The following is a 27958-nucleotide window of genomic DNA, read 5'->3' as shown; positions in this document are numbered from 1 at the left end:
GATATTGATTGTGCAGATTTGTAAACAACTGAAAAGATTGAAAATGAATAGTTCAGATAATATATTATGCGATGCAATTTATGACTTGAAATCCTTTTTGTATATACAACTGAAAAGATTGAAAATGAATAGTTCAGATAATATATTATGCGATGCAATTTATGACTTGAAATCCTTTTTGTATATCTGTGCATCTCGAGTTTGCCATGATCAATTGGAGGGTTTTCCATTATCAAAGCAACAATCTTTGATATTCATCCAAAAAAAGAAGCAACACTCTCGCATGGGTTTTGAGGTGCATCTTCAGTCGAGCCTTTATATAAACCTTTTCCAATATTTGAATTAAAAGATGGGATTTGGTGAGTTAGTCATGGATCTACTCAAATTAAGAATAGTTAGAAAATCTAGGTTAGGGATAGAACTTACACCTTAAATTTTATTGGTCGAAAATATCCAGCATGATAATTGTAAATAAGAAAAGTAAATGAGTTTCAGATCTATTTTAAATAATGTTCTTGCACCATTCATCATTGGTGATTTTAAATATTGCAAAACCATGGATCTAGAGGGACCTGAGATGGGTTTCGATATTCTAAACCCATCATCTTATAAAAGGTATTGCATTTGAATAGAAAAGAATGTCAAGTTTGGTTTTTGTTTCACTTCATATTAGAAGCTTAATTTTTGAGGTGAAAAGTTTATATCAGGAGTCAACCTTATTATGTAGAAGTAAGGTACATTTCAAAGGAATGCAATTGGGGCATTAGTGGTTGGGAGTAGATGCCTTAACATAACGACCCACCCTCCATTCCCACGTTTAACATATCAAGATAAAAAGAAAAGAAAAACAAAAACAAAAAAAGAAAGAAAGGTGAAAAATTCCATCTAAAAATTGTTGCTTTCACATTGAAAAGCCTTTCAATTGATCATCTAGAGGACAAGATATGCAGACATGAAATAGAAAGCGATTTCCACCTAAAATAGTGCATTGACTAACTCATTATCTATGCCATCCATTTTCAAAAACTTTAAGCGTTTATGGATCTACTTGGTCTCCCCCATTTTTTGGGCTTTAAGTTTCATAACTTCTGATTAATATAAATTTTTAACCATCATAACTACATCTTTTAGCAAGATTTAGAGGTGCAGCCTTGTTTGTAGCCAAATATAAGAGAATCATAGGATGAAATTCTGTATGATTTATGATCCAACTAAACAATTAAAATTTCAATTGATAAAAGTGGGGATCGTCGAACTACAACATATGAGAAGATGGATTTGCATAAATAAATCTTCTCCTAACACACTGTCGACAACTTGAAATCACACAAAATCCAAGAAAGAAACTAGGAAAAAATAGAAAGAAAACAAACTAAAAAATTAAAAGAAAAAAATCTTACCTATCCAAGCCAGGTGGTCTGAGACACCCGTAACCCAAAGTTGGGACCTATACCAGACAACTGGTTGATTCACTCCTTTTTGCCTTCCTTTTTCTAGAAGAATTAACTGAATTGTATCAATAACGTATTCTTTTAAGGGTTTGATTTACTTAGGGCATATTCATCCTAAAGATGTTCCCAAATTAAGTTTTACAAAAAATTAGGTTTTGGCTTAGGGTTGAGTCATAAAGGGTTTTCTAAGGTTTCTATGCTCTAGGGTTTTCTCTAGGGTTTCTCAAGGCTATCGGGTTTCAAACCTATGGGTTGAGGTTATGGGATCTTAGGTTATTTCCAAGTTATGAATTAAAAAGAACTAAATGGGGTTTATATAGGCCTTTAAATAGATCCTAGTTCAATTGGGATGAGAAATTCTAGGTCCATCTTTAGATTTTTAAATCCAAAAGGATTAGGCTTCTTGATTACTCAAATATGTCAAACACGACCTATAAACAGTCAAACATAAATTCCTAGAAACACCCAGAACTTTCCAAAATTTTCTAGAAAATTTTTTGATGCCTTGAAAGATGTCAGCAATGCGGTTTGAGCTGCTGGGCCTATCGAGTTGTTCGGCATGCCCATATTGCGAACCTAAACTCATGACAAAGAGTATGCTGAATCCAACAGTGGTCCTTAGGTTCAATTGTGAGATATTTTGAGGACTCCTACATACTATTTTATGAAGTTTTTGTGTTTTTCTGAGTAGGGTTCAAGCAGATTTTGATAAGATTTGGTAGTTTGATTAGATTTGGTAGTTTTCTCAATGATTATAGACTACTAGATAAGGTGTAGTGAGGTTCACCAGGTTAATATGATCTGGTATCAGATCAGGCTTAGATTCAGCTATATAGAGGTACTTACCCGTTTGGATTTCTAACTATGGTTAATCGTGGGGGTACGTCTGCGATATGGACGACTATTAAGAGGTGTGACCACTCTATTATCGTATGCGAGGATGGTAGTGGGTGTTGGTGGTAAGACTAAATTTTTTATTGGCTAAGTTAATTGGAGATCAACTTCTTCAATTTTCAGATAGCAACCAATAAGTATTGTTTTGTCTCGTACTTGGCTATCGGGAAAGGTAGAAATATGGTTTGGAGCATACATTTAAGATACAAGAGAGTCAATTTCATGACAGCTCGCCAGTTTACAGTGCTACTTGAGATGTTCCACTTTCATTTATACTCCCTGAGTACATTGAACAAAATAGTGGGAGCTAGAACTAGGAGGGTGCTTTAATGCTAAATCTCTTTATGAGGTCATAAGCAGGGATATGTAATTTGTTGATCCTCATTGGATTCATAGAGTTTGAACTTTTAAGTTCCCGCATAGATTCGAAGCTTTATTATAGTTAGTGTGTAGAGATAGAATCCTATCTTTGGAACAGTTGTAGAAAAGGGGGAAGAATTGTGGTTAATGGATGTAGTCTATGCAAAAGGGATGGAGACAAATGCACATCTCTTCCTCCATTGTGAGTTTACCTTATCATTGTTGGGATTGTTATGCCGGTCTCAGAGCTAATATTGCAACTAAGCTCTCTGCTCTTCTCCAAAAGCAGATTATCCTGAAAGATTTCAATGACTATGACCCTTTGGTAAATCTAAAAGGACAAGAAAATTAAGGACCTTCGAAAATAGGACGAGGCCTATGAAGGTAATCCAAATCTTTATTTTCATAGGGATTGCCCGTACATTAAGGCAACTGAAGGTTTTAAAACTATACCTTGGGAGGACTTCCAAGATAATTTTTGCAACCTGCTGTTTTTTAGGAAACATAAGATTAGGAAAGTTTATGTTTGGAAGCTGCTTCCCACCTCGTGGGGTCAAGTTGAATTTTGATGGGAGTGTGCGTAATAATAGAATGAGAACAGGGTATGTCAGAACTCTAAGGGACCATTTACGACATATTTTTTGGACTACCAATGGGATGTTGCCACAGTGTCAAGCTATTGAGGCTTAACTCCTTGGCCTCCAATTCTATATGCTGAAAGTTGATAGTTAGCCTGTTAATCATATCATTGAAGGGGACTCGTCTAATGTTATCAAATGGTGCTTGGATCCTAGTTCAACTCCTTAGAGATGGGTTAGTGTGACGATCAAAGTCGAATCGCGAGCCAATTAATGAAGCAAATTCAATGAAGCAGCAACTGGTACCATATAGAAGCGGCTATAAACTGGAGAGTCTTGACCAATTCAAAAGATCATTCGGTGTAGTTGAAATAACTGAATTTGGGGTTGTTCGGTCAAGTAACGGAAACTCCTTAGAATTCATAATTGTCTCAATGGAATCTTTTCCTTCTTTTTTATCGTCTGAATATTCAGAAGCTAGAGGAGATGTTCTCTCACTTAAGGGGTAGAAGAGTAGTTTTCCAGCTAGTGAATAGAGAGATGAATTTCTTCTTCCTGAAGCGGTAATACACTCATGATCCTCTCTTTTTTTGCTTCTTCTATCTTTTTTTTGGGAAATTTCGTGTAGAACCCTAATTCATCATATTATTTCATGATATACCCTATTTCCAGTTTTCTCTCAAGCGGCATAAGGAAATCCCTAAGGATTTCACTGTACCCCCTCATCTTTTATCTCCTTCTTTTATTGACTTTTGACCGTAAAAATTAGCCCCAACAAATCTTTTTATACTATTTCATTCCAAAAAAAATTTAACCTTCTTTTTCCCTTTCTACCCATAAAAAAAGTTTTTAGGTTGAAATAATATAAAAAGATTTGTTGGGGCTAATTTTTATGATCAAAAGTTAATAAGAGAGGGAGATAAGAGATAAGGGGGTATGGTGAATCTTTAGGGGTTTTCTTATGCCGCTTGAAAGAAAAACGGAAGGAGGTTCTACCATGAAATAATACGAGGAAATAGGGTTCTATATGAAATTTTTCCCTTTTTTTTTCCTTAGCCCGTTGGGCCAAGTGTTTATATCCCTTTCATTGACTCAATGAAATCTAGTTAATAGGTTAAAAAAAATTGGGTGTCTACAACCTAGGGGTGGCAATGGACTTGGGCCCAACTAGGACGCCACTGGTAGACCCAACTTGGGTCCTCTTATGGGTCCAAAAAATTGGACCTGGCATGTTCAATCCATATTTCTTGGACCCGAACGTTATTTAGATCCAGTTTGAGGTCTATGTAGACCCGACTCAAATAGTATTGATATTTAAATAAGGAGGCATCTACAAAACGCCTATACGTGAAGTTCTACAGTACTTTACCTACACCTCATCGCTGTCCAAAGTTTATCCTGTGATTACAGTTTTCGGTAGTATTTGAATTTTTATAATTTTGTACTAATTATATTTATCTCAAATTTAGGGTTTGTGTACATATGACCAAGTCTCACCAAAATAAAATATTAAATAAATAATAGTCATAAAATAAAATGATGAAATTACCCCTGAAAATTTATAGGGTTATTTTATTTAATTTTTATCATTCAAATTATTATTTTTATATTTTATTATGTGTATCTCAGTAAGGCACATACACCTACAAAATTTTAGATCATTATGACTTGTAAAAAAACATATTAAAATTCAGATACTATCAGACATCTATAACCGTATGCTAAACTTTGAACGGTAATAAAGCCGTAGGTGAAGTATTGTAGAACTTCATCTATAGACGTTTTGTAGTGTTTCCTTTGAGTAGTGTTTTCTAATATATAATATTTAAATGAATATAACGTATATATTTAGTTAAATATTTAAACAATAATGGATGTATATATTAAATGAATTTATAAAATATATTTCAATAGATTGATATTTTGATTTTTAGGTCGGGTTCAATTGGGTCTGGTCAGATCCAAACCTAGGTCTGGTCCCATAATATATTTTTGGGGTCCAAGTTTGGGTATGGGTCCAGTGACTTTGGGTGCATGACCGACCAGGACACGACCCAATCGGTTGCCTCCCCCACTACAACCCCACTTTAATAATGCCATATTGACATCTTGTAGTATTGTACAAAGTACAAACCCAATCCTAAAATTATGATGCGGTTTGTATAAGGCTGAGGCTCTAGTTCATCAAAGTAAAGTCCACTTTCAAATAATATCAAAGGGGTAATTTTGAATACCGGAAATTTTTATGATGGCTTGAAAATGTATTTTCATTGCTAATTATAAAATTTAAAGTTTTAACACTTGAAAATCTAAAAAATTGAAGGTCCAAAAATACATTGCAAGATAAATTTTCAAATCCATTTTTTTCATTTGTCCATTAAAATTTGGGAAAATTGCATAAACCCCCTCAAATATATCTATTCATTCAACTTACCCACCACCGAACCTTTTCTAACAACTTTTCTCAAAACTATGTTTCCTAGCAAATACCCCTAATACAAAAGTGAACTTTTTTTTGATGAAGATACCCTTCCCATATTTTAAAAAGTCATTTTCAAGTCTAATAAAACGAAAGTACTTGATCGAATTTGTAAAACGTCGGAACGCCCCTCCAACAGAAAAAAATCCTTGGACCGCAATAAATTAACGCCGGACTAGCCACCCTAATCGCTGGACTGCCCCTCAGAACGCTGGACTGGGGTAGTTCTCGTGACATAAATGCCGGACTGCACCTTAAACATGCCGGACTGACCTTCCAAAAATGTCGGACTGACCCTCACAACGCCGCACTGAAGCATTCCAGTGAGATAAAAACCCAGACTGCCCCATGAAAACAATGGATTGCCCTTCCCCAACGCCAGACCGCAATATATGAACGCCGGTCTGGCATCCCTAATCGTCGAACCGCCCCTCAAAATGCGGGATGAGGCAGATCCAGTGACGTAAATGTCGCACTGCACCTTAAACATGTCGAACTCAGTTCCCAAAATGTGGAACTGACCCTAAGAACGTCAGATCATAGGAGTATTTTTTTTAGAGAGAGAGCGCCAGTAAAAAAAGAGAGCGAGAGTAGAAATAGGTTCGTAGGTAAAAGGAGGGGTAGTATTGTCTTAGATTTTTTTTTTTTTTTGGTAGGGGGTATTTGCTAGGAAATATAAATTTAAAAAAAAAAAAAAAAAATAGTCACGAAAGTTTAGCTGGGGGTAAGGTGAATGAATAGTTGATTTTCGGGGCGGTTTATGTAATTTTTCCTTAAAATTTTCCTGGTCCTCGTTAATTTGATTGTTTAGAGCCTCGCATTTGTATAAACTTTTTCTTTTTGCATTTGAGAGACGTTCACTCTGAGGAGCCACACTTCACTCTGAGAGACGTTTCCTTCGTCTCTGAGCTCCTGCGCAGTGAGAATGGAAAAAGGCGAAGGTGAGGAGCCACCCTTCACTCTCCATGTCAAGTTTTCAGGGAAAACTCTCTCTCTTACTGTCTCCCCCTCCGAATCAGTTTCCCATATCAAATCTCTCCTCCAAACCCTAACAAATGTACTCCCTCGAGGCCAGAAACTTATATTCAAAGGTACTGATTCTTCTTTCATTGTGCCACATATGCATACTCTGTTTTGTGGTTTCTCTACGATTTGCTAATAATTCTATGGAGAGTTTTGAATTATTTGGTTTTCATTAAGCGGGTTCTTGTTAACCCACCTTTTTTCTGAGTTTTTCCTGAGAAAACCCATTGTTTTCCCTAAGAAATTAGAGAAAATTAGGTACGGACAACCTTTGTGTCCGTTTATTACCGTATGGGGTCTGTAAACATTACGAGGAGCATCCCTCCCCTGTGGTGCTATGCCCACCTGTTCGGCAAAAGACAACATTGGACATAAATTATAGGTTCCTCTCTTTGATTTAACGCATTAACTGCTTGATTACCAAAATTTTAGTTGGGTTTGAAGCCTCCCATGAATGTATATAATTGCTTGGAAGCATTTTCAGTGAAATCCTTTGGGACTCAGCAATTACCTGATTTATTATTTTTCTCAACAAAACAAGTCAATGCAAAAGACTCGTGAATGAAAGATCAACAACCCTGCTATTGATATATTGAACGAGCCACGTAGTCATGTTGCCAATCCACCACCTTGTCATCATAAAAAGATTATTGAAGAAGCTGAGGTTAATCCTCATGCTATCACATTATCATTTGATCAATTAATTCTCTGTTTCAATCACATTATCAATTAATCCTGTCTCTTTAATAAAATTCTGGAGATGGATGATGTGACATCTGGAACGAATGAACAGTTTCTGTAACATTGTTTTTTCTATAGCTAAGTGTGTGACCTATTGCTGAATTAATGTATATATAAAGTTGCACAGAGAGGACAAACAGACTGGGACATATACATGGAATGGGAAAAGAGAAAAAAACAAAAGCTACATAAGTTGTGATATTTGTGGAGTCTATCATCATCTAACTATCATAGAACACCTCCTATCATCTAACCATCTTCTTTTTTAGTCATATTATCACTTAATCCTCTGTTACATTGTCTTTTAATACTCTGCTTTGAGACCTATTTCTCTTACACTTGTTAGATGGTTTGTAACCAAAATCTGAGTGAGCCTTTTCATGTAGCACTTAGAATTACTAAAAATAAAAAAATAATGAGAGCTTGTCTTTTATAGGTGGGATGGCTAAATGTCTCATCAATGGATCTCATTTTGATGTTACTGGTTTCAATCTTTCAGTTTAAGCAGTTACTTCCTGGAATCCTGTTTAAATTCTTGTGCGTATCAAATACTCTAAATAAAAACCCTTTTTTTGGATTTGCATGTCTCATTTTTGTCAGTTTCGGCTGCAATTTATTTCAGTATTTACTAATAATATCGACCCATGCAACTTTATACAATAGAAAACATCATAGTGTTGCATCATTAGCTTTATGGGAATTTTATATCTCCTGGTCTGAAGCAGGTAAAATTCTGGTCGATTCAATGTCTTTAAAGTCTTTGGGCTTGTCAGAAGGATCAAAAATTATGCTGATGGCTTCACACGGTTTACATCAAGGGGTAACTTTCTCTTGGTTTACACATCTGTCACTTCAATTTGTTCTAAGCTAGTTCTGTTCATATTGTGGATTTTGGGATGTGACAAACAAATTTTTAACATGCAATTGGAGCATTGATACCCTTGTCTTTATTTTGTTCTAAGTGTGATTTTTGGATGCAAACTCATTATATCTCCATAAGAAATTTGAACTAATGGTTCCCTTTTACTAGATATTAGTTCTCACCATTCTTGAAGACCACTAATATTCTAATACCTTGATCAGGATGGCCCCATGAATGCAAGTATTCCTCACTCATCTAACTTGATGGACATTTCTCTCAATCAAGCTGGGAATGTTAAGATTGAGGCACCTGCAGGGAAGAGCAGATTAGAGCGTTGGAGGCTTACTGGGATAGTTGCGTTGTCAGAATGTAACTTAAAGGTAGTACATAAGTACGAAACTATCACCATGAAAATCCCTACCCCCTTGTTGAGCATTTAGGCACCATTATATTGAATCCTAGCAAGCTTCCCTTTCATGGGTAGATCATCATATCAGTTTTTTGATAATTTAATCTGTTTTACGGTGGGTTTGAAGGTTGTTCCTGAAGAGATTTGGGCTTGCGGGGCATCAATCCGAGTATTGGATCTTAGCCACAACGCGTTGCAGGAGCTGCCCATTGCTATTGGATCTTTGAGCTCTCTTCGTGTAATTTTTTTGCTCTAGCAACATTGTGATTGATGATATTATCAAAAGTACTTCTGAGATTGTCTTGTTAAATTTAGTGCTGCCATATGGACCTTCCTTTGGATTTTTCATTTGATGTAGAAATTACTTCTAAATGCAAATGCTCTTCTGGACAAAAAAATATGCTGGGAAGGAGTCACTGCTTTGAAGTCTTTAACAATACTCTCACTAAACCACAACCAGTAAGCCTTTCCTAACTTGTTCCCAAATATTTGTATAGTTTTTTTCCATGTGGGCTGGACTTGGAATTTCCACAGATTGTCAAAGTGTATATGATTCAACTTGTAAGGAAGTTGTATATCCTTGTAAGAAAATCTTGTAGTAAATAAATCAATTTTAGCCTTTGTTGTCATTACACTTGTGAATTATTAGGGAACCAGTTGCAATTATACCTGTTTCGTAATTTTCTAATTAAAAAGTTATCCATGATTCAATTTTTTATTGAACACTTATTCTCTTGCATCTTTCCCCCTTGCATCCCAAAAGTGAGATGGGTACTTTAATAAAGACATTCAGCTTCTCACTTGCATCCTGATATATTGTGTTGTATCTTGTGGTAGGTAGTAGAATTTGAGATTATTTTTGAAATGCATGTGATTTTTTGGTTGAGAGAGGAGGCGTAACAAGTGGGGGAGAGGAAACTTGTAAAAGAAAGTGATATATAGGAATATATAATTGTAATATAAAAATTCTAACAAATTTAATTTTCATGTCATATGGTACTTGTGACCTTGATTTGCGTAATATGGTTGTTCCCATGCTATAACTTTCCTAGCCTTGATTGTTGTTTTTGCAAAAACTGCCGACGATGTTGATATACATGATCTTGATATGCATTTTATTGATGTTAAGATTATGAAATTGTGAACTATCAAAAAGAAAGTTAGAATTAGGAGACATTTATAACCAAGACAATTATAATGTGCATCATAGCTTGAATTGAGTGTCCATTGCCGAACTATCCTCTTTACAAGAAGAGCTTAGTTATGAAACTCACTTTGGTAAGAAAAAATGCAATATGTCTATAATGTCGTAGTTTTCAAACTTCATAATGGTTAAACACTATATTTTACCCTAATTATGATGCATATTTGAGAGTAGGATGTCCATTATGTCCCAATCTGGTGGGCATTTGCTTCTTTATCATCTCATACATCTTGTCTTTTATAACAGGTTAACCACCCTTCCCAGTGCGATAGGGGCTCTGTCTTCTTTAAAGCAACTACAAATCGAACACAATATGTTGACAAGCTTGCCAAAAGAGATCGGCCAATTGACCAGTCTTGAGATATTGAAAGTGGATAACAATAGGTATTCCAAAATTCGGAAATTAAATATAAAAAGGCCAAAGGCACTCATCATAAAATACATTTGGTTTAAAAATGGGAGTGTTCCATTCGTTGATCATTTGACTTCTTTTAGCTCTATGGTGTTCATCTTTAACAAATATTGATCTGGGATGTTTATGTTTTACTCTTGGACATTGCTCTACAGTTTGACATATGTTATAGCACCAAAATCTTCATAGAATTTCATTCTTTATCTTTTATCCAGGTTAAACCATATTTCCATCCTTGGTCCCTGCTTCTATTAGATTAGAACCCGTAGAAGACAATTCGAAATAAGGAAAGAATCTCAAATACGAAGATATTTTACTTGTCTTTGGTGGGTGCCTCGGCTAAGGTGCTAGGTGCCCGCCTAGCCCACCTGAGCAGCTGCTTAGGGAGGATCTAGCCAGGGCACTCTGGTCTCCTAGGTGGGGCGGGGCTGCTGCCTAGGCGCCTAGGTGGTCGTATTTCTTGAACATTGGGTGTTGGCCTTGTAGCTTCAGAAAATTGCCCAGTTTGCATGTAAACCAATGCTTTTCAGGGATGGAGGCAGAAGCTTGTAAGGCCTTTTTGATCCGTTGCCCCCATCCCTGATAGGGCAGTTTCGTGCGGTGAGTTTACACATCCAAACTACTCCCCTATATCTAGCTTGCACATATACTTCAACAATAACTATATTAGGAATATAAAAGTATTTTATTTAACTTATCGATTAGTTACCCCCTAACCTTGATCTATTGCTTTTGTAGGATGTTTGGGTAAGAAAGCACTTTCTCCTTATAGGATTTAAGTATTTACCAATTTTCCGTATACATGGTTTGCCAATATTTCGCTCAAAGTTTGATCCGTTGCAAATCTTATGACATCATCATCTATTTTAAAAACAGTATGACACATATGGAACTCAAATTCTCAAGCAATGATTTGAATCCCTGCAATTTAGAGTCTTTTGTTTCTTAAACAACATTTTGCTGCTATCAATTTGGAACCATTAGATTCTTCTTTTGAGTTGACCCACTAGAGATGAGGCATCAAAGTACTTTAGTGTTTAACTCTCTGAAATATATTTTTGTTCTATTTAATTTCTTTTGAGTTGATTTTCCATTCAGAAGTGTTTGTTAGTTTATTGAACTTGTGGATTTCAGGTTTCAACTTTCTTATCATGAACTAGTATTTGTGGTGTACTTGGTTTTGGGGTGAATTCATTGAATGATTAAGGTTTAAATTCATTTAGGTGGCACTGTTCAGAACCTTTTCCACAATTTTTGTAGCTGTTATAGACGGTGAAGCTCTTTTTTCGTTTATGTAGTTGACATGGGTATAAAAAATATGGATATTTGCAAAGTCAATAATGGATGCATGCTTCTAATATTTGTGCGTCTAGTTAATATATCTTACACATTCCAGACTAACCTTGATGCCTTCATCTATTGGGGATTGCTGCTCACTTATTGAGGTGGAGTAACCCATTGCCAGTTTTTTGGAAGCTCTTCTCATGAAGTATTAATTTGGTTTTTCAATCAAAAAGATAAGCAGCGGCTTAAGTTTGGTACTCCTATGTGGAGGTTGTCCTTATGGAAGCTTACACAGTTAATATGAAATTGAACTGTCTTCATTTTAAACTGTGTAGGTTGATCTCTCAGCAAATCTTCTGACAAGTTTGGCTGAAACATTTGAAAATTTGCAAAATTTGAAGGTAACTTTTAATTTCTATTATCTTTTGACGATCATACAACTGAAATACGAACAATACTTATCTGTTTATATTGGTCATATGGAAGAAGAATCTATATTTGTTTTCTTCTGAAATATTGAGCTGGTTCCAATGATTGCATGATACACTGTAGGACTATGGGATGAAATGCCCTTTATTTATATTTGAATGGCAGTTTTTATGTGGGAAAGGTCGGGACTTGAAAGCATATGTCAAAGTCTCATTGTTCAAATTCCACACATTGTTAATGGGAACAAAATATGTGAATTTCATGTCAACATTTTCTAAAGAGAAAATGAATGTAAAATCTTCCCATGGTCCACTGTTTCTTTTTTTTTTTAAATGTTACCTTGTATTTTATTTCAAAATTGGATGTCTGCAAAATCTGTCAAGTGTGACGGGGTGTACAAAATTTGAATGAAATAATCTCAAGGTTTCCATTCAAGAATAAAGGGATTAAGGTTTGTGCAAGAATGGCTGTGGCTATGTGTTGAAGCATGGAGGGGTATTCTAGAGTTCAAAATGTTGGGTTTGGGGATGCCTTTTTCTTTTTTCCCAATGTGGCAGTATTGTGGTTTGCTTCTCTCCATGTATCATTGAATGACACTTGCATTGGGCGGCATAGTTGGAATATTTGGTCAAACAGTTGACTGCTTCAAGGTATGGAAGAGGATTTAGATGCCGGGAAATAGCATTGCCTGAGTTTCGTTTCACAATTAGCTGTGAACCTCAGGAATGATCAAAATGGATAAGGCCTGTAATCAGGCTTTAACATTTTCTCCATGTTGGAGTCGATAGTACCAATCGGACTAGAGCTGAGAAGGGTTTCACTACAGTCATCCCTAAACAAACCACCAAACCCAGCAGGCCCAGGACTGCCTTAGGAGCGACAGTCAAAATTTGATTTGATGGCACTCACGCACAGTTGACAGTTACCATTGAGCCAATATTGTCAGTGGTTGACTTCTGATGAAGTACTTCCATTGGGAAATTAACTGAAGAGGAAAATCCAAAAATTTCATTACGAGCTGAGTCCCAGGGATGATAGATGTTTTGGTGCAATCAATGAAGTTTGGAATGTTGACTTCTAAGTTTTGAAATGTTTGAATATATTTCTTTTCAGCCAAATGGACCTGAAGATAGAGAGGATGATAAGTTCCCACGGGGACCAGTCTTGCCTTAGGGAAGGGGGAGGAATCTTAAAAAGCAGAGGGAATAAATCAATGTTTTAAAATGCGGCCACATCAGGCGCTAATGGCTGAGCAGCACATCGAAAATCCCTGCATATGCGGTTTGGAGAGATGCGCCCGCATATGCGCCGCATCTCTCTGCATTAGAGCCACATCCCGCATCTCACCGCATCAGGCTACATGATCTTCTGCCATTTTTGTTTTTTCTAAACTGTACCGGTCATTTTGACCTTCGAAAATTGGGGGAAAGGGTTTCGGGGGTATTAAATCCTCCGAATAACATTTTCAGCCACATCCGTGGCTTTTATTAGATCAATTGAATCAAAAAAAAATTTTGGGTGGAATTTTATTATTTTATTTGTTGAAGTTCTTCGACTTGTGCGTTTGTTGATACTTGGTTGTCGATTTGTATCTTTTGGGTGTTGATTTGAGGAAGTTAGGCGACTTGTGACAACAAATCGAGGGTTTGTAACTTTTAAAACTCTTTAAATCTTTATGGACTTTTAGTTTGTAGTATTTTGTGACACTAAAGTTTGTGGTTGCAGATTCGTGCTAATGGTTGTTGATTGTTGAATGTTTTATGAAGCTAGTTTCAAGTTTCTAGTTTCTATCAGGGGATAGTGGATACAGAATCTCCGATAGCTAATACTTTTGGAGTTAATGAATAAATTAAATACCTACTTTCACATATATCACTTCCATATTTTTTTTAATGTATTAACCTATTTTTTTAGATTTTTTAGAATTTTTTATATTTATTGATCGCATCGCTGCGATGGACCCGCATTCGGATCGCATCGAGCTGCGTCACCGCATTGGCCCCCGCATCGCTTTCGGCTGCATCCCACATTTTAAAACACTGGAATAAATCAAGGATGACCCACTGGATTTCAAACAATTTTAGGAAGGATTGCCAAATTTAACCAGCTAACTTGCAATGTAGTACAAGGTGGATCGAGCTTTCTTCATCTTCTTCGCATGTACAACATTGATAGGGTAGTGGCATAAGTAATACCTCTTATCTGCACTTGATCAAGTGTGAGGGCTCTGTTCACGATCACCAGCTAACAAAAGGATTGGAAATCTGGTGGAGCATGGATAGACCACACACCGTTGACATTAAGTGGTAGTTGGGTAGATGGAGCTAGGAAACTATAGGAGGAGGAGACTGAGAAAGAACCAGAAGATTTGGTGCACAAGATGATTTTATTTAGTTCCTTCCTCAGATTGTCACACAGTTTTAAGGATTCCATGAGACTTAGGAGCTTGAATTCCTATTTTGAATTACGTTTTTCTGGAACACAGGGGTCCACAAAAGACCATCTAACAACTCAAAGAAATTTGCCATGATAGCCTCTTGATCAGCAGCCATCAAGAAGAGGTGGGGGACAGCAGATTCTAGGGTGGCCAACCCAGTCCAAATGTCTATCCAGAACCTTGTACATTCACCATTGTTTGCTATGAATGTGATGTGGGAGCAGAGAGGTTTTTGATTTGGCTGATACCTCTCCAAGCCCCTGAAGACCTCGCATTGGCAAGTGCTTTGGGTAACCAACTGAGAGATACAGAACTGTAATGGTTGGCGGCGATGGAGTGGCACTACAGATTTGTTATATGGCAAAACACCACCACCATTAGCCAAGAAGAGCAATATTTGAGTCTCTAAGTCTTCTTATCCCCAGTCTGCCTGCCATTTTTAACATTTGCAAACATTTTCCCTTTTGACAACGAGATGATATTTATGGGATACATCAGCACTGCAAAGAAAATCCCTCCAGAGTTGCTCAAGCTTATGGATGATGGACATGGTCATGCAAAAGAGTGACATCTGAAAGATGGGGATGCTCAAGAGGGTGCCCTTAATTAGGACAATGCTGCCTCCAACTGATAGGCATTGGCATTTCCAGTCTGCTAATTAATGGTCAAACTTTTCAATGATACTGTCCCACTTTTCCTAGGTTTTCCTAAGCACAAGGGGAGGCCCAGATAATTGGAAAGCAGTTGATCATGTCCACACCCAAGCCTCTGTTCTAGAATAATGATCATGTCTTCATTAGTAGTATCTCCAAGGATCTTTATTGCTATTTTTAATGCTTAGGCAGAGGCCAATGCAAAGCCTCTAGGTAGAGCGAGAGGTTATCGACTGATTGGGAGGTGATGTAGCAAAAGACTAGGGTAGAACTTGCATATTGAAGATGGGATATAGACAGGCCATTATGTGAGGTTTTTAATTCTTGAAGGAGAACGTTGGTATATGAATTGGTGATGGAACGACTAGATATTTCTGTTATGCTAGCAAACAAGAAGGGTGGGGACTGTAGGTCTTCTTCTTGAAGACGGTGGGGCACTATGAAGAAGTCATAAGGGGTTCCATTGATCAATATTGAGAAATGGGCTGAGCACACACAGGCAAGAGTCCACATTCTGCATCTTCTGCCACAGACCATCCACTTCAAGACATAATCTGGCGTATTCTAATTAACATGGTCATAAGCTTTCTCAAAATCCAATTTGCATATGATATCGGGGGCTTTAAGACAGTTCAATCCACATATGAGCAATGAACAACAATCTAGGATTTGACAGGCTTTGATAAAGGCATTCTGTGGCAACCAGATAATCTGGATGAGGACCTCTGGGAGTTGGTAGCAAGGACCTTCGCAATCAGCTTGTATGAATTGTTCATAAGGCTGACAGCTTGGAGTCTTTGAGTTCTTCAGCTCCTTCAAGCTTGGGAATCGGAGTGATGAAAGTTGCATTCAAGATTTATGGATGATTTCCCTTTGGTGAAATGCATAGAAAACCTCCATGACGTCTGTGCCAACAGAGTCCCAAAATCAATGAAAATTGCTACTAGGAACCCATCCAGATCGGCAGCTTTAATTTTTCGTAGTTTGGCTATGCATGAACAGATTGCCTTTTTGCCTCTCATACAAATGTTGAAGAAATGGCTAAGATCACATGCCTTAGTTCTACTTAGCACAAAAAAGAAACACATACCTTAGGTTTATTTAGCACAAAAAGGAAACACATGCCTTAGGTTCCCTCTGGATCCCCCAAACCTTTCTCCTGGGAAAACAATTTCGTTTTTTGACTATCATCATGGAAGAAAATATTGCTTGTAGAAGTTATATCCTGCAAGTAAAAAATCTCGATGTATGTATCTCAATCTTATATATAAACCTTGAATGCAACTTTCACTCATGTAATTTTGTTGCCTGTTGGTCACTCATGTAATCTTGTCTTTGAAAGTGATTTATGCTTGCTTGTGCTCGACTTAGTTGTGCCTTTTCCATGGAAATAAACAAATGGGTGTTCTTCTGCTTCTCCATTGCAGATTTTGCGCCTTAGTAACAATGGGCTGAAGACCCTCCCCCTAGCACTCTTAAAAAATTGCTCCCATCTTTGTACCCTAGATCTTCATGGCACAGAGATCACAATGGACCATCTTCGAGAGGTGATACTGATAAAATAATCTCCTTTCTTTTTAATCAACACACCTTCTGTTGTTCATTCTCCCAGTTGCGCGTGTGGTCATTCTTTTAAGTTGAAGTATACCATCAATTTTTGTATGGTCCGTGGCACCCAAAGTAGGAGATCCATTACCCATTCCTTTAAACAGATGCTGGGGACAACCGTAGTTCCTGATGATGGACATTGTCCAGGTATGGTCATTTTCACCATACTTAAGGGAATGGAAGGTGGATACTCCATTGTGTACCACATGCCAAACACCTGAATTATGGTATTACTCTCTTTCCCTTATGTAAATAGTATTGTATTTCCAGTTCTTGAACTATATTCTGATGCCAATTTAGCTATATTTGAACAGTTGGAAGGATGGGAGGATTTTGACACACGCCGTCGATACAAGCACCACAAACAACTGGAGTTCAGTGTGATGAGTTCTACAGAGTTTGATGAAGGCGCAGACTCAAATAGGGGTGATAATTGGTAAACCATGAAACTGCAGTTGGGGGAAGGATTACTTAAATGGCAATGGAATCATGAAGTGGGGATACGCCGCCCCCCCAAATTATGAAATTACTTATGTAGGCATGAGAAGACAAGTGCTTTGGGGAACTCTGTGTACCCCTGTAATTTACTAAAAAATGATTTAAAGTTTGAAAACTGCGTAAATGCTCAATATGCCTTAAAAGCGAGGTATGCAATCTGTAAAAGCTCCTCTAATCTCCCTTCTCTCTTAAGTATTATAGAAACTTTAGTTACCCTACAATTCTCAGAGTTCGCTCATTAATCAATGTTGGCCTTTAGCAAATTTGGAAAGAAACTGCAAAATGAGGGTGAGCACCCATATCTATGGATCTTATTTCATGCTGGGATTTGATGGAGATGCATATCCTGCATTTTGACAAGTTTTTCCTTCATAACCTTCAATTTGATTTCATATTTGGCTCAAGTTCTATCAGTCCCAGCTTGGTCACATTTTGTTGGTTGGTCATATTTTGTTGGGTTAAAAGGTTGTCAAACAAATGGGATTGTATACAATGATACCATTTACTTTTGATACGAGGAGGTTATAATTACTACAACCATCTGATATGAAATCTGATAGTTCGAGTGTGTTACAAAATTTATAAAATTGTTTTTTGAAGTTTGAGCTTGGTCAATAGAGTAAATGCAACTATCTAATTCCACATGCAATGGTCAAGATTAATTGTGATCACTTTATACCAAAGATAAATTGTCTTGTTGCATATTCTTTTCAAAGAATAATGTGGTGGGATTTGATGAAGGCATAGCAAGGTTTTCCTCCGGAACCATGTGTTAAAGTATCATACTTGGTTTGAGTTCTATTGGTCACTCGTGTAATTCTGTTGCATTGGAGTAGAACATGGCTTCTTTAGTACACTTGGGAGTGTTTTGCTACGTTCTTCAAATGCGCAGGGGAGAGAAATGGCCTGCCCGGAGTGGACTAAACCTTTCTCAACACTATTCAATAAAATATAATAGAATTACTTGGGATCAAATGGTCTATCTTGGTTTGTATTAAAATCTTTTATGAAAATATTTTCACATCAAAGAATTTGCCTATGTGATTAGGTTTGAAATTTTTCCATTCCATTTGGTCAATTTTTATGGTATGTGTTTTTTTCGTGGATCAATTGCTGTGAAAAATTTTCTATACCTAATCACATGGAGATTTCTTTGATGTGAAATTATTTTTATAAAATTTTTTGATACGAACTAAACATGCCCTAGGGCTCAGTTTGACCGACCATTGAATAACTAGTAATTCAATTGACCGTTAGTGAAAACTTTCATATCAAAAGATTTGGCAACTAGAAATGCTATGGTGAAACGAAGTGTAACATTTCTCAAAAATGAGAAATGGAGAGGGTACCATAATACTCTTTCTTATGACACAAGAAAGAATAGAAAATTATTTACCCAAAAACTTTGACAGATAATCACTTTGACCCAACATTCAATAAGGGTGGCAACAGGACCAGGGCACGGGGCCAGCCTGCGTTCAGCCCAAGCACGGCGCTGGTCTTAATAGGATAAGGCCGCGGCAAATTAAATGAAAAAAAATAAAAGAAGTAAAAAAAAAAAGCCAGGCTAGGTCATACTAACCCCGCACAAGCCCCAGCCCTGCTCTTGGGCTAAAACGTGTGGCCTAGGCTCTACTTTTTAAGGCCAGGTTGGTCAGCGCGGCCATTCCCAGCCCTAAGATCATTCAAATTCGAGAAGCATCCCCAAAAAAAAAAGGTTTCCATGGAGCCCTATATTGTATATGAATACGCAGTCTTACAAACTTAGGCGCCTCCAACCTTTGAAATAGCTAAGAGGGCCAAATCAAAGTTTCGTTATTTTAGAGAGAAACCCCTTGATAATCGCTACATGAGTGTATTTGGTAGTCCAAGGCCTTTTTTTTCACTTTTTTTACTAATGGAAAAAGTTTATATGGACCTTCTAAACAATTAAATTAGAGCCTACCTAAAAAATTTCACTAAATGAGATTGTTTTGATGCTTAAATATCTTCAAATACATAATTTCAACATGAATATGCATCGACATGAACAAAAATGGATTTCAAATTTTAAAAATAATGTATTTTGTAACATATTTTTGAACCATCAACTTTCAAAATTTTCAAGCTATCGTAAATCTGCAAACCTATGTTTGAAGCTTTAAATTTTATAATTAAAAATAAAAATATATTTTTAAGCTATTGTCACGCAGGTTCACTATATTAAAATTATATTCTATTTAAAAGTAAGCTTTACTTTGATTGTTTAGAACCTGGGCGCTATACAAACCACACCCTTCAATATTTTACCCCTCGAAACGATCTGCCTCGCCGCACTTCTGTCAGCTTCCCCTTCTCTGTCCCTCTGAACTTCCCATCTCTGTCCCTCTTCGGGCCTCCCTTCCATGGTCTCTCTTCGACCAACCGTCGACGAAGAGAAAGCTCGTGAAGCCTGTGAAATTTCTAGGTCGAACCCACAGCCGCCCTCATTCGATCGCTATTATCACATTGAAGCCACAAATTAGTGAGTTATTTTTTTACTGTTTATTATAATGATAAACCCTAACGCATTGATTTAAAATTTTGAATCTATTTTCCGTTTATTTTTTTTTCCGGCTATTCTTGCTAATAAACCCCAAATGAGTATTTTTTTTTTGCTGTTGGTTGCTGATAAATCCCAAATACCTAGGTAACTTATAGAGAAACCCAAACGAGTGAGTTAATTTTTTTTGCTGCAATTCTATATATTGATAAAATTAGAGCTTTAGTAAATTAAGGTTTGATTGTGTGTTTGGTGGATTCTCAGTCTCTTGTGATTATCATATATTTCTTATTGGTTTTATTGTTTTGCTGTTTTCGGTGGTTGATCAGGGGCGTTGATCTGGTTTTATTGGACTCATTTTTATAGTAGATTGGGATTATATTTATTTATTGATACATATTAAAAAATATATATCTTTATTTATTGGTTGATTTTTCAATCTGATGCTTGCATATATTTCAACTGGATGGAAGTATTAATTTACTAGCCTTTTTTGCTTATTTTGTTCTTTAATCCTTGGATTTTTATTGTCTTGTTACATCCATATTTTTTATTTTGATTTTCAATAGTTTTAGGCATATTCTTCTCTTGGAACTGGTCCCCGAGTTATGTTATGGTCAGAGTTCGTAAAATCAAACCGGAACGGTTAACCGGATATGGGCTTAGAAGCGGTTTAATCGGCCGAACCGGTAAACCGCCAATTCAACCCCTCTAACCGGGCAAGTACCAGGCAGTCGAAAAGTGTTGAAAAAAAATAAAAAAAAATACAAAAAAAAAAAAAATCTACTATAATATGAAAAGCATATAAAGAATGATTAAAACAAAACACATTCAAATGAAGTTGAAAATTAATGAAAAAATGGGTTTTAACCCATTTTATATTTTCCAAGGGCTATTTTTAAAATTTTCTAAAAAAAGATGGAAAAATATAAAAGTGAGTATTAATGACCAAAACAATTTTTAATCTTTACCCTAATGTAGAGAATATTTAAAAATGCATTACAAATCAAATTCCTTATTTTTGAGAATTTATATACATTTTTTCGAAATTTCTTTTTTCAAATACCAGTTGTTCACCCTAACCAAAACCGGAACCGGCCACTGGCTGGTTCCGATCTAACCGGGCGGTTAGGGGTTACATCGGGCGATTTTGCGAACAATGGTTATGGTCCATTACTATACATTATATCATGATTTAGGTTTCTATTCGTATTTTCTATGCATTTTTAGGGTATGTTAAGTGTGGTTTTATTATTTTAATTTATGTTTTTGTTTTGTTTGAAATCAGGGTGTTTGTATGCATTGTCTCTAATATTATGCAGCTGAATCTTATAGAAAATTGTTCTTCCTTGGCACTGTCTGTTGTGTAATGCATCTGATCAAAAAAATTTATTTCTTGAAAACAGAAAATTTATTTCCTTCTCTTTTATCTGTTTGAGTAATTCTGATGAGAACGCTTTTCTCTTATCTTTTATAAGTCTGCCATGGATTTATTCAGAGCTTTGCGTCTCTTTGCTCTTTTTGTTTCCTTGTGGTAAGCGTTACTCTCTATCTCTATTCTGGTAAAGCAATCGTACACTGATTATACTTGCTTATTTTTTTCTTATTCTGACCCTGATGGTTCCATTTGGTTGAGATTTTGATTTTATTATTATTTTTGTCTTTGTTTGGTTCAGCATCTAATAAAGAATAGATGTTTGGTTATTATTTATCTTCTTTTGAAGTAATAACTGTAGTAGGTTCCATCTGGTTGAGATTTTGATTTTATTATTTCTTTTGTCTTTGTTTGGTTCAGCATTTAACAGTGATTTAAAAAGCGGACCGCCCAGCGCCTAGGCCGTCTAAGCGGTCCAGAAGGCCTGGCGCATTGCCCAGGCCTAGACGGCCAATCTGGGAGGCCGCCTAGGCTGTACGGAACCCGCCTGGGCCAGCACTGGGCGCCTAGGGCCTGCGCCCCACCCAGGGGTGGAAAAACCATGTGGTGAGGGCATTTTACGTCTTTTTTTTTGTTTTTAAGGGCAAAAAATTAGGGTTTTAGGTTCATTTGAAACCTAAAACTTGTTGGAGCCAAATTTAGAGAGAGAAAGGCCCCAAAAAACTAGGTTGTGGTGAATTTTCTAGGATCGAAGGGTTACTCAAAGTTAACAAAAATTGATCAAAACATCACCCATTGGTATTATATTTACTTTTTGATGTTTTGCAAAGTTATTAAGGGGTTTTTTTAGAAGATTTTGAGTATTTAGAAGCATCTTTGAGGTGGAAGTTTGAAGATTGAACAATCAAACTCAAAGTAAGTGATAATTTGGTTGGATGGAAAATTTTAAGTTTTAATTGGATATAGAGTATGAACCGACTTATGGATTATGGTTATGCTTATGGAGTGTGTGCTAAATGCTAAATAATATGTAGTATAATTTGAATTATGTATTGCAATACATATAATTGATATTGAGATAACTGCAGAATGCCAGGATCCTTATTTGGATTCAACTGGGCTGCCCAGGTTCGGGGTGCCCGCCTAGGTGCTGGGCGGCCTGGACCCCCCAGGCTGCCCAGGACCCTCCAGGCCGCCCAAGACCCGCCTAGCGCTTTTTTGAAGCTATGGCATCTAATAAAGAATAGATATTTGGTTATGATTTATCTTCTTTTGAACTAATAGCAGTAGTAGATCAATGTTCATTTGAATCACTATATGATGATCTGGTTTTTTTTTCTTGTGGAAAGATCAGCTTTTTATATGTCTTTCTTCCATTGATTTTCTATTCTTCTTAATGTTCCTCTGATTAATTTTATATAGTTCCTTATTTATACCATGGTTTATTTCTCAATTTGGTGATATGTTGGATGAATGGAAGAAATCTTATTTAATTACAAAATATTTTTTAAAAATTGCATTTCGCACCTCATATCTATGAAATATATAATAAACAGTATTGCAGGCAGTTTCCAGCTTTCCAATTGCCAGACAGGTGAAATTAACAATAACACAGTTTATTAAACAGGGTTTCCAGCTTTCACCCTATCAATTTCTGGGAAGTCAGCTGTAGAGGTGATTCCAAGGGACACTGCAGTGAAAGTTATCAAATGCTACCTTTCTCTCTCTTTGTCACCTCTCTCTGTTTGTTCTGATAGAGATGATGCTTTGGTAATCTAATTAATGTTGGGAGGGAGTCAGCCATGTCCAGATTGCTCCTTCGCAGACTAAACCCATTCCTTTCTCACTCTACCCCTTTCTCTCTCCTCAAATCAACACCTTTTCCTTCTCTCTCTGACCCTTTCTCTCTTCCCAAATTAATGCCGTTCCTTTCTCACTCTACGCCTCTTCCACCCAGTCTCCTCTTTCACCAGAAGAATTATTCTCAACAAGAATCATCCAAGCCAGAAGATGCCATCCACCTTACTGAAAATTGCATTCGGGTAAGATTTCTCTTCCTTTATGAGTCTTTTTTTTTTTTTCTATGGGAATTTTAATGGAGTTTTCAGTTCCATCTTGATTCATAAACATGAGACACAAAAATTCCCAATGACATTTTTGGGTCTTGTTCATTTCCTATTACAACTGTTGTGGAGAACGGAGTTCTAGCTTGTACGTTGGAAGAAGAAATCAGAATTCCCAAGAATACTTTGTAGGGTTTTTAGATAAGGGGAAACCAAAACACCCCAGAATGTATTGTTGGTTTACGAGTTACAGGAAAATCCAAAATACCCAACAACAGTTTTTGGGATTTAAAGTTACAGGAAGCTTCATCTAGAGGTTTTAGGTTAAATCTTTTGTGGGTATGAATCAGCTTCATCGTGAGGTTTTAGGCTAAATTTACAATTGGTTCGATTTTTTTGATTAGCGTTGCATAATTTACTGTGTAAATAGATGCACATTAAATAGGAATTTTTATATACAAGTACTTGTCTTCTGTAATTTATGGTTCCCCAAATTGAAGAGAGCAATGTAGGCTGCTTACCGCATTAATTCATTCGTTTTATTTTCTATATTTGGTCTTATTCTGAATTATTTTTCTGGTATAACCTTGATTCTCTAATTGAGAATATCTAATTCGGCTTGAACAGCAGGAATTTCACAATTTTGCAGTGAATTTCCTGTTTATTATTATACACAAATCTTTCGTATTTGAGATTACAATTACATCTAGAGCATGATTGTGCAAAACTACCACCTTTTTGTTAGTTAAAATGACAAGTACTGGTGTTGTTGATCTTCCTTCATTGGATTGGTCAAGTGATCTCCATACTTTTCCACACAGCTTAGTAATTTGACCTGATTGATTTTGCCTGTAATTGTATGTCTTGTAATGCTCTTCTCCTCGTGTATCAATCACTCATGAAGTACCTTGAAGTTTTCATGCATGAGATTCAAGATTCAAATATTATTATGTTTTAATCATAAGTTTCAGCACCCTTAATTGTGCACAATTTTGCAGTTTTTCAACTCATTTCAAGTTGTGCAATGAAATGTGCCATACTTGTTTCAAGTTACTCAATGTCAATGAAATTCACTAAATGAATCTGTGATTTTGTAGAGAATGAGAGAGTTGCATGCGAAGGAAATATCTGGTGGGGAACAAATGCTTCGGTTGAGTGTGGAGACTGGAGGCTGTTCTGGATTTCAATATGTGTTTTTGCTTGATGATATGCAGAACCCTGACGATAGGTCCTATTTTAACTTACATGCAAATTTTATTTATTAGTTTTAGCCTACATAATCATGTTTCCTAAAGTGTGCTTGTATATCGTTTAATATCCTTACAGAGTTTTTGAGAAGGATGGTGTGAAGCTGGTGGTGGATAACATTTCTTATGACTTTGTCAAAGGTTCTACTGTTGACTATGTGGAGGAGCTCATTCGTTCTGCATTCCAAGTAAGCACTTTTTACCTTACAGGCCATTCTTTTACCATTCTAGATTCTCAGAAATTTTATGCTTTGTCTTTGCAGTATAGTCTTTTTCGTTTTTTTGGTTTGTTCTTCTAGCCTTATAGTAAGGTTTAGTTGTTATTTATTTAGAAATTGATCCGACCAATATAAGTCTAATGAGCATGATGAACGCTTACTAACTAGTTTCCAAGAAGGATAGTATGTCATATATTAATTTCCATAATATACCCTAAGAAAAGAATGTGGAATAGATTGTAGCACTTTTGACTCTTCCTGCATGAATAGCTAATTTTTTATTTGAATGCTGTCCAATTGTCTAAACTCACTATTTTATTTGATCAAGAAAAATAATCCCAGAATATCTAGAATTTAGATCATCACTTGAGACAGACCAAATTTTTAGAGCTTACATTTAGATGTATTCATCTTGCTATTTGCACCGGACAAATTCATCCTCCTTTTTCTTTATTTTGTAGAAAATGACACACAAGGTGCCTTTGAGGAAACTTACCTCATGGCTCATGGATGGATACCCATTCAATAGTCCAAATAAATCAGGAAAAGGAAAGAAGGCACCAAATTTTTTTAAATTCAGTTGATTTTCCACTCCTACGTGAACCCTTGTTGAACAGTTTGATCCAATAGAAAAAACACAACATATCAAATGATTGCAGTGCAACAACTCTATTTTCTCTCCAAACACCCATAACTCTTTCAGCTCTTCTCATCGAAGAAGTGGATTGGTGTATGATTGCTAAGGGGTTTATCTTTCTGGAAATCTCATGGCCTTTTCCCATACAGATACCGACTCTTTAACTTGTTTATGTGGAAATGAAGAAGGCAAGGGCAATAACGAATCAAAAGTTTCAACTTCTCAAAACTTATTTCGGTGGACATTTTAGAGGGGAATTACATCCTCTTCCATCATCATCATCATCATCCGCGCTTCATCCCTACTAATTAGGGTTGGTCACAAGAATATTGTTCAGCCATTCCACTCTATCAAGGGACTTACCCTTAGTTAGATCATAAGTCACCATATCTCTTCGCACTACTTCCATCCATGTCCTTTTTGGGCCTTTCCCTTGTCCTTATAGAGCCTTCCACTTGAATCAGATCATACTCTCCCATATGGTTGGCTAATTCTAAGCCTCTTCTTTGTCTAATGTATTTCATTTCCCTTGTCTTTCTACTACTCCTGCATCTATTTGACCACTTGATAGTTGGGAACTACCATCCTGATTGCCGCCTTGCATTCATCATCCTGATTGCTGCCTTGCATTCTTCTTTGTTATTCTATTTCCTTTTAAAATATTTTACCCCTATTTTTGTTTGCATAGGGTCTTTGGCATCCTTGGCTTGGATATTCTGTATTTTATGTCTCATTTACCTATTGTAGATGAAAAAACGGATTGGATAAATGTAAGCAGTTTCATATTATGGAACCACGTGCACTCATCCTGTATCCATATTAATTGTTTATCACAGTAGAATGAGTCTCTTCTTAGTGCTTCGCATTTTATAAATTGCATGATATCTGTACCCTACTAGTGTTTCTTTTGCTTAGTTAGAATTGGGTATCTACTGACTAGTTTATATTTTTCATGGTTTATGTTTTGTGTTGTCTGTGTTATGCTATGAAGTTGAAGTACTCCTTATACATGGATGACTTAGTAAGCTGGTGTGTAACCTAGAGTTGTAGGAACCTTCTGTACTTGGGTAACGTTCCCACTTTGAAAACTAACATTTTTCATGGCAATTCCTTGATGGCTTCCATGGGAAAGTCTTCTACTGATTCCTCTTTGGTTTACATAATTTCTTTAAAGGAACTTTTGGTAGCTTATGTATAAGCATGGGAAGAGCATGCAACTCCAAGTTCAAAAGAACTATCAAACCCAAGTTTATTTGGTAAAAAATTGTAATTTTGTTTCGTAGGTGTCATCATGCGATGAGTATGGTGATGATGCTGTATCCATATATAGTGCTAATGCTGTATACATATGTAATTAAATGTAAGGCATTTTGGATGTCTTTGTACCTCGTTCTCCAAAATGAAGACTGAAAAGCTTCTTCATAGGCATGCTTGCCATGGACAATGAAGGGACATCTTGATGCCTTCATGAGAAACACACATGAGACATGGTTGCTCTTTCATGAGTCATCAGTGTATAGGAAATTTGGTTCAATTGATTGGTTGATTTAGGATCATGATCGGTTCTTAGGCTTGGACTTCTGATAATCAAGGTAAAGCTAGGTGGTGCCTGACCATTCATGTTACACTGTAATTCCAAAGAAGGAATAAAGCAATCCCTTCTCATGAGAGCCCTATTTTATGGTTTGATAATTGCTAAGTATGGTCTGTAAATTGGTCAGTATTTTGAATTGGGTCTTTAAGATTTGCTTGAAGCGGGAAAGAGTCTTCATGAAATTAGTTTCTTCTTTTTTAAAGAGGAAGATTGATATTAGGTAATCTTATGTTGTTTTCTCTTTTTTCTTTTCTGTGAAGGTAACCACGAATCCAAGCGCAGTTGGAGGATGTAGTTGCAAAAGCTCTTTCATGGTGAAATAGAGATGATTGATGGGCGTTGAGAGTTTGTGATCAGATCTACTCTTTTACTATAACACATAATCAATTCATGTTTATTTGTGGGTGAAATAATTGAGCAAACTTATTCTTTGTATAATGCTGCTAAATTCGGGATGTTTATTTTCAAAGTATAACACTTTTGTCGGTCCATTTCGATATAATTAAGCATCCTTTGAGTATCTGCTGTAAAGAAGAGGGGGACAATATTTGTAGTTCTAAACTTCTTCTGATCTTATTCTTTGTATAATGCTGCTAAATTCGGGATGTTTATTTTTCAAAGTACAACATTTTTGTAGGTCCATTTCGATATGATTAAGCATCCTTTGAGTATCTGCTGTAAAGAAGAGGGGGACAATATTTGTAGTTCTAAACTTCTTCTGATCTTATTCTTTGTATAATGCTGCTAAATTGATGTTTATTTTTCAAAGTATAACATTTTTGTAGGTCCATTTCGATATAATTAAGCATCCTTTGAGTATCTGCTGTAAAGAAGAGGGGGACAATATTTGTAGTTCTAAACTTCTTCTGATCTTTGTGAGATCGGATTTCTCTCTGTGGAGAGAGAGAGAGAGAGAGAGAGAGAGAGAGAGGTTTTATCTTTCCTATTCACTACATAGTGGAGGTAAAATTCTAAGGGCAT

At 36.3% G+C, this 27958-nt stretch overlaps 2 protein-coding genes across 18 annotated transcripts; both read left to right on the top strand.

Moving 5' to 3' along the window:
- Positions 1–6617: 6617 nt before the first annotated feature.
- Positions 6618–17585, top strand: LOC18437117 (LRR/ubiquitin-like domain protein). 16 transcript variants are annotated; one of them, XR_016060641.1, is made up of 10 exons: positions 6618–6853; positions 8252–8346; positions 8610–8768; positions 8925–9035; positions 9156–9256; positions 10248–10385; positions 11810–11858; positions 12033–12098; positions 16644–16971; positions 17139–17585. XR_016060641.1 is itself a non-coding variant. In XM_011626159.3 (10 exons), the coding sequence occupies exons 1-10, from the start codon at positions 6688–6690 to the stop codon at positions 17262–17264; spliced, it is 1131 nt and encodes a 376-aa protein (XP_011624461.2). In that variant the 5' UTR covers positions 6618–6687; the 3' UTR covers positions 17265–17585. The 16 variants fall into 16 exon arrangements, 5 of the variants coding, with proteins under 5 accessions (XP_011624461.2, XP_020524666.2, XP_088729790.1 ...); XR_016060640.1 differs by having other exon boundaries at positions 16644–17051; XM_011626159.3 differs by having other exon boundaries at positions 16644–16763.
- A 1964-nt stretch (positions 17586–19549) lies between these two features.
- LOC18437119 (Iron-sulfur cluster biosynthesis family protein) lies at positions 19550–27659 on the top strand. 2 transcript variants are annotated; one of them, XM_020668990.2, is made up of 4 exons: positions 19550–19825; positions 24379–24509; positions 24608–24716; positions 27238–27659. In XM_020668990.2, the coding sequence occupies exons 2-4, from the start codon at positions 24382–24384 to the stop codon at positions 27298–27300; spliced, it is 300 nt and encodes a 99-aa protein (XP_020524649.1). In that variant the 5' UTR covers positions 19550–19825; positions 24379–24381; the 3' UTR covers positions 27301–27659. The 2 variants fall into 2 exon arrangements, with proteins under 2 accessions (XP_020524649.1, XP_088729794.1); XM_088873668.1 differs by lacking the exon at positions 19550–19825 and adding an exon at positions 22980–23260.
- Positions 27660–27958: the final 299 nt, after the last annotated feature.

The sequence above is a fragment of the Amborella trichopoda genome, chromosome 8 (assembly GCF_054954075.1).
Source record: "Amborella trichopoda isolate Santa Cruz 75 chromosome 8, AtrichopodaSantaCruz75HAP2 v2.0, whole genome shotgun sequence".
NCBI classification, from domain to species: Eukaryota; Viridiplantae; Streptophyta; class Magnoliopsida; order Amborellales; family Amborellaceae; genus Amborella; species Amborella trichopoda.
Note: the sequence above shows the minus strand (reverse complement) of the source record. Positions and strands in the feature narration are given on the sequence as shown.

Excerpts from the sequence above, each read along its gene's own strand:
- LOC18437117 (XM_011626159.3), top strand. The coding sequence starts at position 6,688 with ATGGAAAAAGGCGAAGGTGAGGAGCCACCCTTCACTCTCCATGTCAAG. Across the intron at positions 9,036-9,155 it reads GATCTTTGAGCTCTCTTCGT|AAATTACTTCTAAATGCAAA; the intron begins GTAATTTTTTTG and ends CATTTGATGTAG. Across the intron at positions 16,764-17,138 it reads CAATGGACCATCTTCGAGAG|TTGGAAGGATGGGAGGATTT; the intron begins GTGATACTGATA and ends ATATTTGAACAG.
- LOC18437119 (XM_088873668.1), top strand. The coding sequence starts at position 23,021 with ATGTCCAGATTGCTCCTTCGCAGACTAAACCCATTCCTTTCTCACTCT. Across the intron at positions 24,510-24,607 it reads ATGCAGAACCCTGACGATAG|AGTTTTTGAGAAGGATGGTG; the intron begins GTCCTATTTTAA and ends ATATCCTTACAG. Across the intron at positions 24,717-27,237 it reads TCATTCGTTCTGCATTCCAA|GTAACCACGAATCCAAGCGC; the intron begins GTAAGCACTTTT and ends TTTTCTGTGAAG.